This window comes from Trichomycterus rosablanca, chromosome 12, assembly GCF_030014385.1.
Source record: "Trichomycterus rosablanca isolate fTriRos1 chromosome 12, fTriRos1.hap1, whole genome shotgun sequence".
In the NCBI taxonomy this organism is placed as follows: domain Eukaryota; kingdom Metazoa; phylum Chordata; class Actinopteri; order Siluriformes; family Trichomycteridae; genus Trichomycterus; species Trichomycterus rosablanca.
This window is the reverse complement of record NC_085999.1, coordinates 2,720,696-2,733,621: the sequence shown is the minus strand read 5'-3', so window position 1 is coordinate 2,733,621 and position 12,926 is coordinate 2,720,696. Positions and strand designations below refer to the sequence as shown.

General features: G+C 45.0%; 1 protein-coding gene across 2 annotated transcripts; it reads left to right on the top strand.

The window, feature by feature from the left end:
• The first annotated feature begins 1,585 nt into the window (after positions 1–1,585).
• On the top strand, positions 1,586–12,022 carry znf142 (zinc finger protein 142). Of its 2 annotated transcripts, XR_010014181.1 has the most exons (8): positions 1,586–1,826; positions 1,939–2,163; positions 2,756–3,580; positions 4,905–5,082; positions 6,429–9,060; positions 10,078–10,183; positions 10,391–10,692; positions 11,129–11,217. XR_010014181.1 is itself a non-coding variant. In XM_063006315.1 (7 exons), the coding sequence occupies exons 1-7, from the start codon at positions 1,766–1,768 to the stop codon at positions 11,599–11,601; spliced, it is 4,500 nt and encodes a 1,499-aa protein (XP_062862385.1). In that variant the 5' UTR covers positions 1,589–1,765; the 3' UTR covers positions 11,602–12,022. The 2 variants fall into 2 exon arrangements, 1 of the variants encoding a protein (XP_062862385.1); XM_063006315.1 differs by lacking the exon at positions 10,391–10,692 and having other exon boundaries at positions 1,589–1,826; positions 11,129–12,022.
• Positions 12,023–12,926: the final 904 nt, after the last annotated feature.

The window sequence follows — 12,926 nt, the reverse complement described above, 5'->3', positions numbered from 1 at the left end:
TCATGCAGTAGGTCATGATTCTGTTTCTGTATAAACGTAACTACAGTAAATCCCTTTTACTGTCTCTAAAACACAACATGCATTAAAAATATCAGTTACTGGTGAAATATGTCACTTAATTCAAACATTATTTAAATATCATGGTGTTTATATTTAACACTGTTGCTTAACTAGGATCTAGAATTAGTGTGAGTACCATGAACTACAGTTTTACTAATATTAAAATACATGTGATCAAAATAGCTTTATTTTTTATTTAAAGTTTTTTTAATTTGTGTCTCTGTAATGCATTTAATACAAGTTTAACCCTTTAATGGTCTGCTCAGACATTTAGTTGAGCTTACTTTAAGTCTAAATACTTGGGTATTTAAGTAATCTTGTGGCTCGGTGGGTAGCACTGTCGCCTCACAGCAAGAAGGTCCTGGGTTCGATCCCCAGATGGGGTGGTCCGGGTCCTTTTTGTGTGGAGTTTGCATGTTCTTCCCGTGTCTGCCTGGGTTTCCTCCCACAGTCCAAAAACGTCCAGTCAGGTTAATTGGAGACACTGAATTGCCCTATAGGTGAATGGGTGTGTGTGTGTGTCTGCCTTGCGATGGACTGGTGCCCTGTCCAGGGTGTTACTGTGTGCCTTGCGCCCACTGAAAAGCTGGGATAGGCTCCAGCACCCACCTGCGACCCTAACTGTATAAGTGGATAAGAAAGTGAGTGAGTGAGTGTTTGGGCCGTATCTACACATTGGTTGACGTGTGTTAAACTCAAAAATATTGGTAGATGACACTGTGGTTTTAAGAAAACAGCCTTTCTAACCTCAGCTGTTTGGTCTTTCTGTGTGGAGTTTGCATGTTCTCCCCGTGTCTGCGTGGGTTTTCTCCGGGTGCTCTGGTTTCCTCCCACAGTAAAAAGACGTGCAAGTGAGGTAAATTGGAGATACAAAATTGTCCATGACTGTGTTTGATAATAAACTTGTGAACTGATGAATCTTGTGTAACGAGTAACTATCGTTCCTGTCATGAATGACATGACATTAAAATCATAATAAACAAACAACCGTTTGGTAGAAGCTCATTAAAATATACAGTATTGCTTAAATTTACTCTGCAAGCTGTCAAAACATGAACACGAACAATAAGACGTGGAAGTCTGAGCTAGGTTCATGTGCCACTTTACTCAAACACTGGTGTCCAGTGTTAGGGCAGTTGTAGCCTAGCGGTTAAGGGACTAGACTAGTAATCAAAAGGTCACAGGTTCAAGCCCCACCACTGCCAGGTTGCTGCTGTTGGGCCCTTGAGCCAGGCCCTTAACACTCAATTGCTCAGGCTGTATACTGTCACAGTACTGTAAGTCGCTTGGATAAAGGCGTCTGCTAAATGCTGAAAATGTAAATGTAAATGTTAGCACATAGCTACTGATCCAGAAGGAAGATCAGAAACGTTGGGACATTCTGTAAAATGCAATTTAAAAAGAGAATCTGTGGTTTGTTTAATTGTTTGTTGTTGATATATAGTCCCAAGAAACTAAAAAATGCTAATAAATCATTTTTAAACGTTATTTTCTTGGTAAGACCATTAAAGGCTCAATACCTGAATGTCCACTCACATTCTCACTCTTGTTGTCTGTTTTCCAGAATCATTACTCATTTTGTTTTATAGGATAAACTACAGGGATACTTGTGGAGACCTTGTGATGAGGATCATCCCATCATCCTAAAATCTGATGCAGCCTAATTCAGCATGTTCACGTGGAAAACTTACTAACTGTAGAAAAGATGGAAGAACAAAAGCTAGATGAGTGCAGTAAGAAATCTGGCAGTGAGATTTCTAACAGAGGTAAGTCCAGACGGAGTATTCGCTTTTATTAGGACACGAGGACGTCCAGAAAAAATAAACTGTTTACTTATTTGTATTTCTGACTGCACCTTTCCTCTGATCTCTGTACAAGCTGGTGACCTGGAGAGAGTTATTTTACAAGACAGAAATGAGACGGTGAGTAGGAAAAGCAAACAAGAGGCTCGCAAAAAGAGAAACTCGCAAAATCGTCCAGCTTTATCTCAAGACGTGAATGCGGATGCAGATTTCGCACGGCCTCCAGCAAAGAAAAAGCAAAGCAAAGGAGTGAAAACATCAGTTCAGAAAGGAAAAACATCTGTAGCGCCAGGTATCCAAGGTAAACGACCATTTGTCCTTTTTTATACTAAAAAAATAGTACCTTACTTTGTTAGAGGTTTTTCCTCTGGAAAGGATGGTCAGTGTCATAGTGGGATATTTATTTAATTCACACCCCCCATCTATCCTGACACACCGCTTCAGCATCCACACAAACACAGTGGGCTGGTTGTGTCTGAGGGGTGGAAGGTCGAACGGCATCTCTTATCACTGCTGCTTCTTTATGTGATGTCCAGGACTAGTCCGGCTGCCTATGTGAGTGGGGGGTAATCACATGGGGCTTAGCGTGTCTCTCTGTATGTGATACGGCTCTGTGGGAACCCTACACTGACAGGTGACGAGAAGAGGCCACAGATTGGAAATGTGTCAGAGGGGGCGTGGGGTGATTCGGGTTTTCTCGATCAGACTGAGGGTTGTGCAAGTGGCAGCGGATTCACAATAAAAAATTGGGAGATCTATGGGTTTGGCTAAAACATATAAACGCAATAATTATCTCAGGTGTTTGCATTGTTCTGGCCCTCTAGTGCATTTGGTGCATCTATCATTATTTTTAATGCATCCAGGATGTGTCATATTATTTTTGTATATTCTAGAGCACGTGGCAGAGGGTACCGAACACATCTTCCGCACTCACATATGCACAGAATGCCGGCGCTGCTTCAAGACTCGCTCGCACCTGAAAGAGCACATGCGCCTGCATTTCCCAGACCCCAGTCTACAGTGCCCCACGTGCAAGAACTTCTTCACCAGCAAGAGCAAACTGCGCATTCACATGTTACGAGAATCTGGTGAGAAGCTGCACCGCTGTCACCTGTGTGAGTACGGCACGGTGGAACGGAACACACTGCGTCGCCACATCACCAGCGTCCATGGCCATCAAGAAGAGACTGAGGATCCCAGTGAACTCTTCACGTGCCCGACTTGCCAAACAAGCTTTGGGCAGAGTCAGGCACTAAAGCTGCACATGAAGTCTCATCAGATCTCACACCAAGGGCAACCCTTACCCTGCTTGCACCAAGGATGCTCCTTTCAGAGCTCAGACAAGAAGCTGCTCCAGAAGCACCTGCTGGATGAACACGGTGTCGAGGCTGTAGAGTGTACTCACCACGCGTGCTGTGCCTTATTCAGGAGTAAAGACGACATGGAGGCTCATTTCCGCACACATCAGGCCTTCCACTGCACCCAGTGCGACTTCTCGTGTTCCAACAAGAGCCGTTTTCAGCAGCACAGGCGACAGGGCCACGCCGGAGAGACTCAGCTCAGGTGCAGCTTCTGTTCTTTTACCAGCTTCAATCCGGTGGAATTTGAGCAGCATGTTGGGCACCTTCATGCCAACGAGAAAACACACAAGTGCCAAGAGTGCAGCTTCGTCACTGCTCACAAAAGAGTTCTGAAAAGACACATGTTGATGCATACTGGTGAGGATTTCTGTTTATAATGTGTGTTATTGTTTACCTAGTTGCTGAATTAAAAAGCCGTGGCCGTGACATAAAGTTCTGCTGGAACCCAGGACACTGTGGCCTTTTAGTACGATAAGTCACGTTAAGTTTTGTGCAACAGTTATTTATATATATATATATATATATATATATATATATATATATATATATATATATATTTTTTTTTTTTTAATATACATATTTTATGCATTTTTCTCCCATTTTCTCCAAATTAGCGTAGCCAATTTGTCTTCCGCTGCTGGGGGATCCCTGATTTTTTGCAGTTGAGGTGGTTACATTGCTGCTCACGCCCGCGTGCAGCCCTTAACGGAACCCTTTTCCACCCATGCACTCTGCACAGGCGTCTCTGTCCGCCAATCAGGGTCCTTACACAGCATTTGAAGACCCTGCCCACATAAACTGGTCATCCCTCCCTGCAGGCACTGCCAATTATGCCTGCTAGATGGCACCCAGCCAACCGGTGGCAACGCCGAGTTCAGAATCTCGGCGCTGGTGTGCTAGCAGAACATCCCGCTGCGCCACCTGGGCACCCCAGTTATTTATTTTGAACTGTTTTTAATTGTATTTCAGTGTTTTTTTATGATATTTGTGTTATTTTCAGTGTATAAGTGTCAAAAACAACCTCATTATTTGACATGAGCCTAAAATATCTGCAGCTCCACGGGACCATGAACGCATTAACAGGTTTCCTAAACATCTTTATGGGAAAAAATACCTTGAAACTCAACGTCTTTAAAACTTGACGTCACTCCCAGAACCAATCGCTGTCGAGTTTCAAGGTTTTACTCTGAACATAGCCCAATGGATATACAGCCTAAATTATAGACCCTACTTTTTCCCCATGATATATCGACGTGATTCTGCAAGGCCGGCCCGTGTCTCGTTTAGACGTCTGTTTACAGTTTTAAATTAAACAGGGCCATAAACGTCTCCTTACACACACGAAGAACAAATGTTTCACTGTTTTAAAAAGGTATTGCACATGCTTCAAGTTTGCTTTAGATGAGTGCAGATATAAAAACCATATAATTATTGTAATGGTGAAGTCTCCTGTTAGCTAAACATTAGGTCTCATAGCTGCGCCAGAATGTCACTATAAAAATACTTTATATACATGTAGGACCTGATTTGTGTGTTAGCTCTACCTAAAATTGCACCATACTGAACCATAATGATGGACCAGTTCTCTCTCAAATCTTTCATTCTCACCCTGATTCAGACTCGGACAGATGTTCAGACTTGCCGTTTTACACGCTGTAGTATTGTACTGTGTTTTCTGCAGGTGAAAAGCCCCACAAATGCGCGCTGTGTGAGTTCCGATGCCGGGACGAGACGTACCTCTCGAAACACATGCTGACACACTCCGACGACAAGCAGCACATGTGTTCAGAATGCGGTTACGTTACCAAATGGAAGCACTACCTGAACGTTCACATGCGCAAACATACCGGCGATCTCAGGTGTGTATTGTGTTGTACTATTGTTTAATGTTTACTTCTTCTTTTCACCTGCCACTGCTGTAGTACAGTTAGCTCATAGCCACAAGCACCACACCCATAGAATGATGTAGAAACTAAACCATCGCCAGATTTTATAATAATAATATCCCCCCTACTTGTTGTGTTTCATACAATTGTACTGGATTGGTCATTTGATCAGGTACAGGTACTTTGTCAGTTTACAATAACTGTAGTATGTCTATTGCTATGCATTGTCAGCTACACACAATAGTATAGTGTTAAAAAGCAGTAATGCACACCAGTGTTTAGTTTGATCAGACTGAACAGGAACTGTCTGAAATCCACCGAAGTTCCTCAACGCTAAACCGATCAAAACACGTCCTTACACCGATCAGCCATAACATTAAAACCACCTCCTGGTTTCTACACTCACTGTCCATTTTATCAGTTACAATTACTGAATGTAGTCCATCTGTTTCTCCACATGCTTTTTTAACCTGCTTTCACCCTGTTCTTCAATGGTCAGGACCCCCACAGGACCACCACAGAGCAGGTATTATTTAGGTGGTGGATCATTCTCCGCACTGCAGTGACACTGACATGGTGGTGGTGTGTTAGTGTGTGTTGTGCTGGTATGAGTGGATCAGACACAGAGGCACTGCTGGAGTTTTTAAATACCTCACTGTCACTGCTGGACTGAGAATAGTCCACCAACCAAACCAGCCAACAGCACCCCGTGGGCAGCGTCCTGTGACCACTGATGAAGGTCTAGAAGATGAGCGACTCAAACAGCAGCAATAGATGAGCGATCGTCTTTGACTTTACATCTACAAGGTGGACCGACTAGGTAGGAGTGTCTAATAGAGTGGACAGTGAGTGGACACGGTGTTAAAAACTCCAGCAGCGCTGCTGTGTCTGATCCACTCATACCAGCACAACACACACTAACACACCACCACCATGTCAGTGTCACTGCAGTGCTGAGAACCACCTAAATAATACCTGCTCTGTGGGGGTCCTGTGGGGGTCCTGACCATTGAAGAACAGCATGAAAGGGGGCTAACAAAGCATGCAGAGAAACAGATGGACAACAGTCAGTAATTGTAGAACTACAAAGTGCTTCTATATGGTAAGTGGAGCTGATAAAATGGACAGTGAGTGTAGAAACAAGGAGGTGGTTTTAATGTTATGGCTGATCAGTGTGTATGGCATTTGTACCTGGCTTTGACTTGTTAAAGACTCAAAAATAAATCCTTTGTTATTGCTTTTGTGTTTTTTTAACACCTGAAATCAGGTCAAACGCATTGACGCTTTTATAAATGTCTATATTTGCTGTTCCCTGTCAGGTACAAGTGTAACCAGTGCATGTATCGCTGTCACCGCATTGACCAGCTGAACAGCCATAAGCTCCGTCATCAAGCGAACTCTCTGATTTGTGAGGTGTGCGCCTATACCTGTAAGCGAAAGACCGAACTGCTCAAGCACATGCAGCTCAAACACTCATCAGGAGAAAATCACCAGCCTCGAGTTTACCGGTGCAAGTTCTGCTCTTACTCCACAAAGTACCGCCAAGCTCTGCACAACCATGAAAACTGCAAACACACCCAGACAAAAGAGTTTCGCTGCGCCCTCTGCTCCTACACCACCTTCAGCAACACAGGGCTCTTTCTGCACAAACGGAAGGTCCATGGGTACGTGCCTGGGGATGCCAAGTGGTTGGAAATGTACGCAGAGAAAGAGAGACGGAACAACTCCGTCGATGAGATGCAGAGCTTTTACTCTAATGTCTCTGAAAGAGAAGTGGGTTCTGGAAGCGATTCAAAAAACAAGCAAGTGGTCTCGGAAAGTATTGGTCTTCAGACTCTTAAAAGCTGTGAAATAGCAAATGACGAGACCTCAGAGCCTCAGGGCAGCTCTGATGCTAATGTATCTGAGAAAGAGACGACCAAAGTTATTAAAGACCAAGAGCAACGTGGTCTTCTAACGCCATCTTCAAACGCTGACGAGGAAAACCCAGAGACTTCACATTGTGAGACCGAAAACCAGGGAGTCATGCCTTCAAGCGAGCCAACCGGGGACTCCCCAAGCTCCTGCCCCTTATCTGATGATCCTCAGTTCCCTAACGGATCTGTAAGTGACGAGGAAGAGGACGAGTTGGTGCCAAACTGTGAGGAAAGTAGCGCCATAGAAGACCAGATACCAGACAGAGCGAATGAGACCTCAGCAACCGAGGCAGCAGGTTTGGAGACTCAGCTCCAGGTCATGAGGAGGCAGGACAAAGACCAGGCAGAGGCCCTGATCCTGGAGGGTCGAGTGCAAATGCTGGTGGTTCAGACCGAACAAAACGTGTACCGGTGCGATCACTGCTCTTATGTGACGCACAGGCAGGCGGCCTTGCTGCTGCACTGCAGATCGTCCTGCCGGGTGACGAAAGCAGCTCTTCGGTGCCAGGACTGCGGCTTGTGCTTTAAACAGCGACGCTCTTTAAACACCCACCGGCTCAGGAAGTGTCCTGCTGTACAGAAGAAGAATAGGAAGACCTGCGCAGGGAACGCTTTGAGAGATATCGTGATTGATCAGAGCCAGGAGGAAGCACAAAGGAACGGTCACGACAGAGTGACCGACAGTGAGGAGAACGTCACTCAAAGTGCGTCAATCGATTACAGTGATTATGATGGAAAGTTTAGATGCAATTCTTGCTCCTTTTCATGTACGAGGAAAGCTACGATAGCTCGGCACTGCGCACAATGCACGGAAAGCACATCAAAAAGAAACCTGGCTGTAAATAAAGATGCCGCAAATCCAGAAAACAAACCAAGTCAGATGGATGGAGAGCCAGAACGTCGAGAAGAAGATGGAAACTGTGAAGAAGATTTGGAAAGAAAAAAGACTCTAAAACGCTTTTCCTGTCCAAAATGCCCGTTTGTTTGCCAACAAAAGAGAGCGTTAACCAGTCACGAGAAACGGGGATGTCTGAAGCCGGGTGAGATCCAGTGTCAGCACTGTTCATACGTCACAAAATCAGAGAAATCTCTAAATCATCACGTCCTGATACACGGTAAAAACAAGGGTGTTAAACGAGGCAAACAGGCTGAACTCTGTTGCAAGCTTTGCCCCTTTACCTGCAAGCAGGAGCGACGCATGAATCAGCACGTCGCCCTGAAGCACGAGGGCATCCGTCCGTTCTGCTGCCGTTTCTGCGGCTTCACGACGGCGCGCCGCCACCGCCTCGACGCCCACGAGTCCCTGCACACGGGTATCGGCCGGCATCGGTGTGAACTCTGCGACCAGACTTTTGGCACCTCGTCCAAGCTACGCCTACATCGCCAGCGCATCCATGACAGGAAGCCGACGCATTTCTGTTCTCTGTGTGACTACAAAGGCTACAACCCTACCGACATCAGCCGCCACGTCGTGAGTTGCCACACCGGAGATCTGAGCCACCCTTGCAGCCGCTGTGACGCCAGCTTTAGCTCAGACGTTGCATTAAAACAGCACTTTAAGCGAACACACCAGACCTCCAGCAAACATCGCTGCTCTCAGTGCAGCTTCACGTGCAGCACCCAGGCTGTCCTTAAAGCCCATCTGCACAGTGAACATTCTCAAAATACAAACGTCACCTCACAAGAGACGCCCGATCGCAGCAAGGTCTTCCGTGTGCACCGGTGCCCGGATTGCGCTTTCACCACAGCGAAGAAGCTGACGCTCATCCAGCACATCATGGACGAGCATGAGAACGGACCCGACGAGGAGAAAACCCTGAAGTGTGACATCTGCAGCTTCGCTTGTGTCCACCAGTTGGTGTTTGACCAACACGTCCGATCACACGGTGGTACCTGTCACTATAAGTGCACCGAGTGTGACTTCTCGACCCGGAACAAACTGAAAATCACCTGGCACATTCGTATACATACAGGAGAGAAACCGTACCGCTGTGATAAATGCGACTACACCTGCGCCGATCCTTCCCGACTGAAGGTATGAAACACCCATCACCTCTGTAACATTGTCACTAATCATCAAAAACATTCTATAACCTTATTCTGGACTGCCAAAATCAAAAAATAGAACTTTCCCCCCTTTTTCAAACAAAATTTAACCATAATGTCATAATTTTCTATATCAGGGAAAAGGAGAACAGGCTCCTGATTGGTGCAGTACAAATACAGTTTCCCTATAGCTCAACAAATGTGGTGAAATAACAAAAATATTAAACAGATATTAAAAATTAGCCTCTGTGGCCGCTCAGGTGGTGTAGCAGTAAAAACACACACTAGAACACCAGAGCTGGGATCTCGAATACGTCGTATCAAATCTCAGCTCTGTCTGCCGGCTGGGCTGAGAAGCCACATGAACAACGTTTGGCCTGTTTAGGTAGGGGTGAGACTAAGCCGGATAGGGTCTCTCTCTCTCATAACTAATGCAATTACGACCCCTGCTGGCTGATTGATGGTGCCTGCACAGAGAAGGGGAAAAGAGTGCTCTCAGGGTGTGTCTCTCCGTACACAGGGCTGATCTGCACTGCACTCGTCAAAGTGTTGGTGACAAAATGCATATGGCATGCTGCCCACGTGTCGGGGGGGCGTGGGTTAGCTTTGTTCTCCTCAATCAGAGCGGGGATCGGCATCTTGGTCGCGACTCTTGGTCAGGAGTGGAGGACAATACACGAGAACTTCACAGCTTTAAAAGTCAATAGATCTGCGTGTGACTGTTCTGGGGTCAAGCGTTGAGCTCATGAATATGGGCGATAAATGGCATTACATGAATCTAGCCATGGGGGGGGGCACTTGTTGGTTCCAACCCTGGATTAATAGTACAAACTGTGCCAAATGACATATGCACATAGTGGAATGATCTGCTGTGGCTGCTCATTCAGTTCTTCTAATATGCTGTGGAATGTGTTTGGTGTGTGGAATTCAACTCTTTATTAAACACAAGTAACAAATCCTATATCAGACAGACGGTGTAATATTGTTCGTCTCTGTCTCTGTACAGTATCACATGAGAATTCATCAGGACGAGCGCAAGTACCTCTGCCCAGAGTGTGGGTACAAATGCAAATGGATCAATCAGTTAAAATACCACATGACCAAACATTCAGGTATGTATGAAGTACTTCTTTTATTTACAACCCCAAATCAGAAAAAGTTGGGACAGTATGAAAAAGGCAAATAAAATAAAAACACAGGGTTCCTTACATTTACTTTGACTTTTATTTGATTGCAGACAGTTTGAACCCAAAATATTTTATGTTTTATCTGCTTAACTTCATTTCATTTGTTAATAAACATCCATTCCTGCATTTCAGGCCTGCAACACATTCCAAAAATAGTTGAGACGGGGACAATTTAGGGCTCGTAATGAATGACAAATGTGTGAGAAAATGATTGAAATGTTTAAAAACAATGAACCTCAAAGAAAGATTGGAAGGGATTTGCATGTTCTCCCTCTACAGTGCAGAATATCATTAAACCATTCAAGGAATCTGGAGAAATTTTAGTGCGTGAAGGCCAAGGGCGCAAGCTTAACCTGAACGCCCGTGATCTTCCATCCCTCAGACGGCGCCGCATCAAGAGCCTCCACTCAACACTAGCTGATATAACCACATGGGTGAGGGATTAGTTTATCAAACCTTTATCAAGCTCTACAATACAGAGAGTTCTCTGGGCTCTGAGGCATCTAGGATGGACCATTACACAGTGGAAACGTGTATTGTGGTCAGATGAATCAGCATTCCAGGTCTTGTTCATGTGTCCATGGCTGAACTGTTGAATCATCCGGGTTTGAAGTTACAACCTCTGACTGATGCTTCTCTGTTGTGTCACATTTACAATCTGTACAGTTTTATTATTATTTGCCCCCCCCCCCCCCCCCCCCCCCCCCCCCCCCAAAAAAGAGAGTTAAAATCAAGCATTTTAGTCTGTAACATTTAACCAAATAAGACTGTAAGATCCTGGTGTGACTGAAGAATGAATGTATGTACTGATAGTATAGATTAATTCAAATATTACTTCATAACATATTTTTCATTCTTCGTGCTTTGTAGGAGCCAAACCGTATGCCTGTGCGGAATGCGAGTATCGGACCAATCGCGCCGACGCCCTGCGCATCCACTGTGTGACGCGGCATCGAGATACGCGGCCCTTCATCTGCGAGAAGTGCGGCAAGGCTTTTAAAACGCGCTTCCTGCTCAGGACTCACCAGAAGAGGCACAGCGATGACCGGCCCTACGTCTGCTCCCAGTGTCACAGGGGCTTCCGCTGGCCGGCCGGTCTTCGTCACCACTACCTCAGCCACACCAGTCAGCTACCCTTCAGCTGTCGCCACTGCAACTACCGGGCCAAGCAGAGGTTCCAGGTGGTGAAACACCTGCACAAACACCATCCGGACAAGTCCACGCAGGGTGGGGTGGTCAAGGACCCGAACGTTCAGGCTGTCTCACTACAGAAAGGCCAGCATGGGCCAAAGCAAGATGTGGACATGGACACACATGGGGAAGAAAAAACAACAGAGCAGTAGCATTGTCTCTTTTTTAATCTTCAGTGTTTTCAGAAGCTGTTGCACCAAATGTGAAGTGATTATTCAGCATGAAAAATCATTCCTAGCATGCAAGGAGTCTGTGATATATGTCAGGTAAAGTCATTGTGTATACATGTACATGAATATACGTTGCAGTTGTTTTTGTGCAAGTTTTAAAAACCATAGAAATGACTCGTTTAAATGTGCAGAACAGTAGTGGCAAATTGTGCATGATTTATTGCTATTTTCTACTCTGAAAAGGAATAAAAAGGTGTATACTGTATTTATATACATGATGGATAAATGTGTACAGATCGATAATGTGTGAATAGGTTGGTGGACGGACAGAAGGTCGGACAGATATATAGCAGTGGTAAACTGTATGAAATACAATGACAAAATGAATAAATTAGTAAATTAATCAGTGACAAATGATTTAAAGTATATGAGAGGGCATGTAGGCTGCATTCTCTCTTATTCCAAGTTCACACTACACGACGGTGATAGGGGGTTTCACACTACACCATCTGTCACCAACTGGAATCACAGGCGAGCTTCTCTGGTCTCCCAAACTACGTTTTGTCACGAAAACACACCCAAGCAGTGACGAGGGGTGTAACGATACCACGTCCAAAAATGCACGTCAACAAGTAGCAAGCGATCAAAGTTTGTGCGCTGATGTGCAGCAAAAAATCAAAGAGGAAAACTAAATGAATCTGAGTGGATTTGGCAACGCGACCAGCATGGATCGTTCTATAGTGAGTTGGAGGTTAATAAATATTTTTGCAATGCAGTGTGTGTGTTTTGTAGAGAACAATAAGGTCAGAAATACTGTATAACTTGTGTGTGTGCTGATGTATTCTGATATAAACTATATTACGCCCCTGTCCCACCTTTTTACACTCCTCCCCTACACTCCACACCGTATCTTGCGTTCTCATTGGCTGTTTGACATAGCACTCATTGCCAGTCGGGCAACTCAGATTCAGATATTTGATGAGCTAGAAATCTCGCTTCAAATCGAGTTGTTGAGTAGTTGTTGAGAGCCAGGTTTCGATTGCTGACGAACGCCGAGTTGCTCCCGAGCCGGCAAATCTAGCGTCGACCAATCGCCGAGCGAAAATCAAGGCAAAAATCGTATAGTGTGAACTAGGCATAACACATTATCATATCCTCCTTCATGCACTACCAAACTATCTCTCACAGAGTTGGTTTGTCTCTCTTACACTGTGAAACCCGTTTGCATGCACTATCTAACTCACACAGTGCGGTAGTGCTTGAGAGGGTCAGTGTGATAGTGTGTATTTACCTTTTTCTTTACAAGG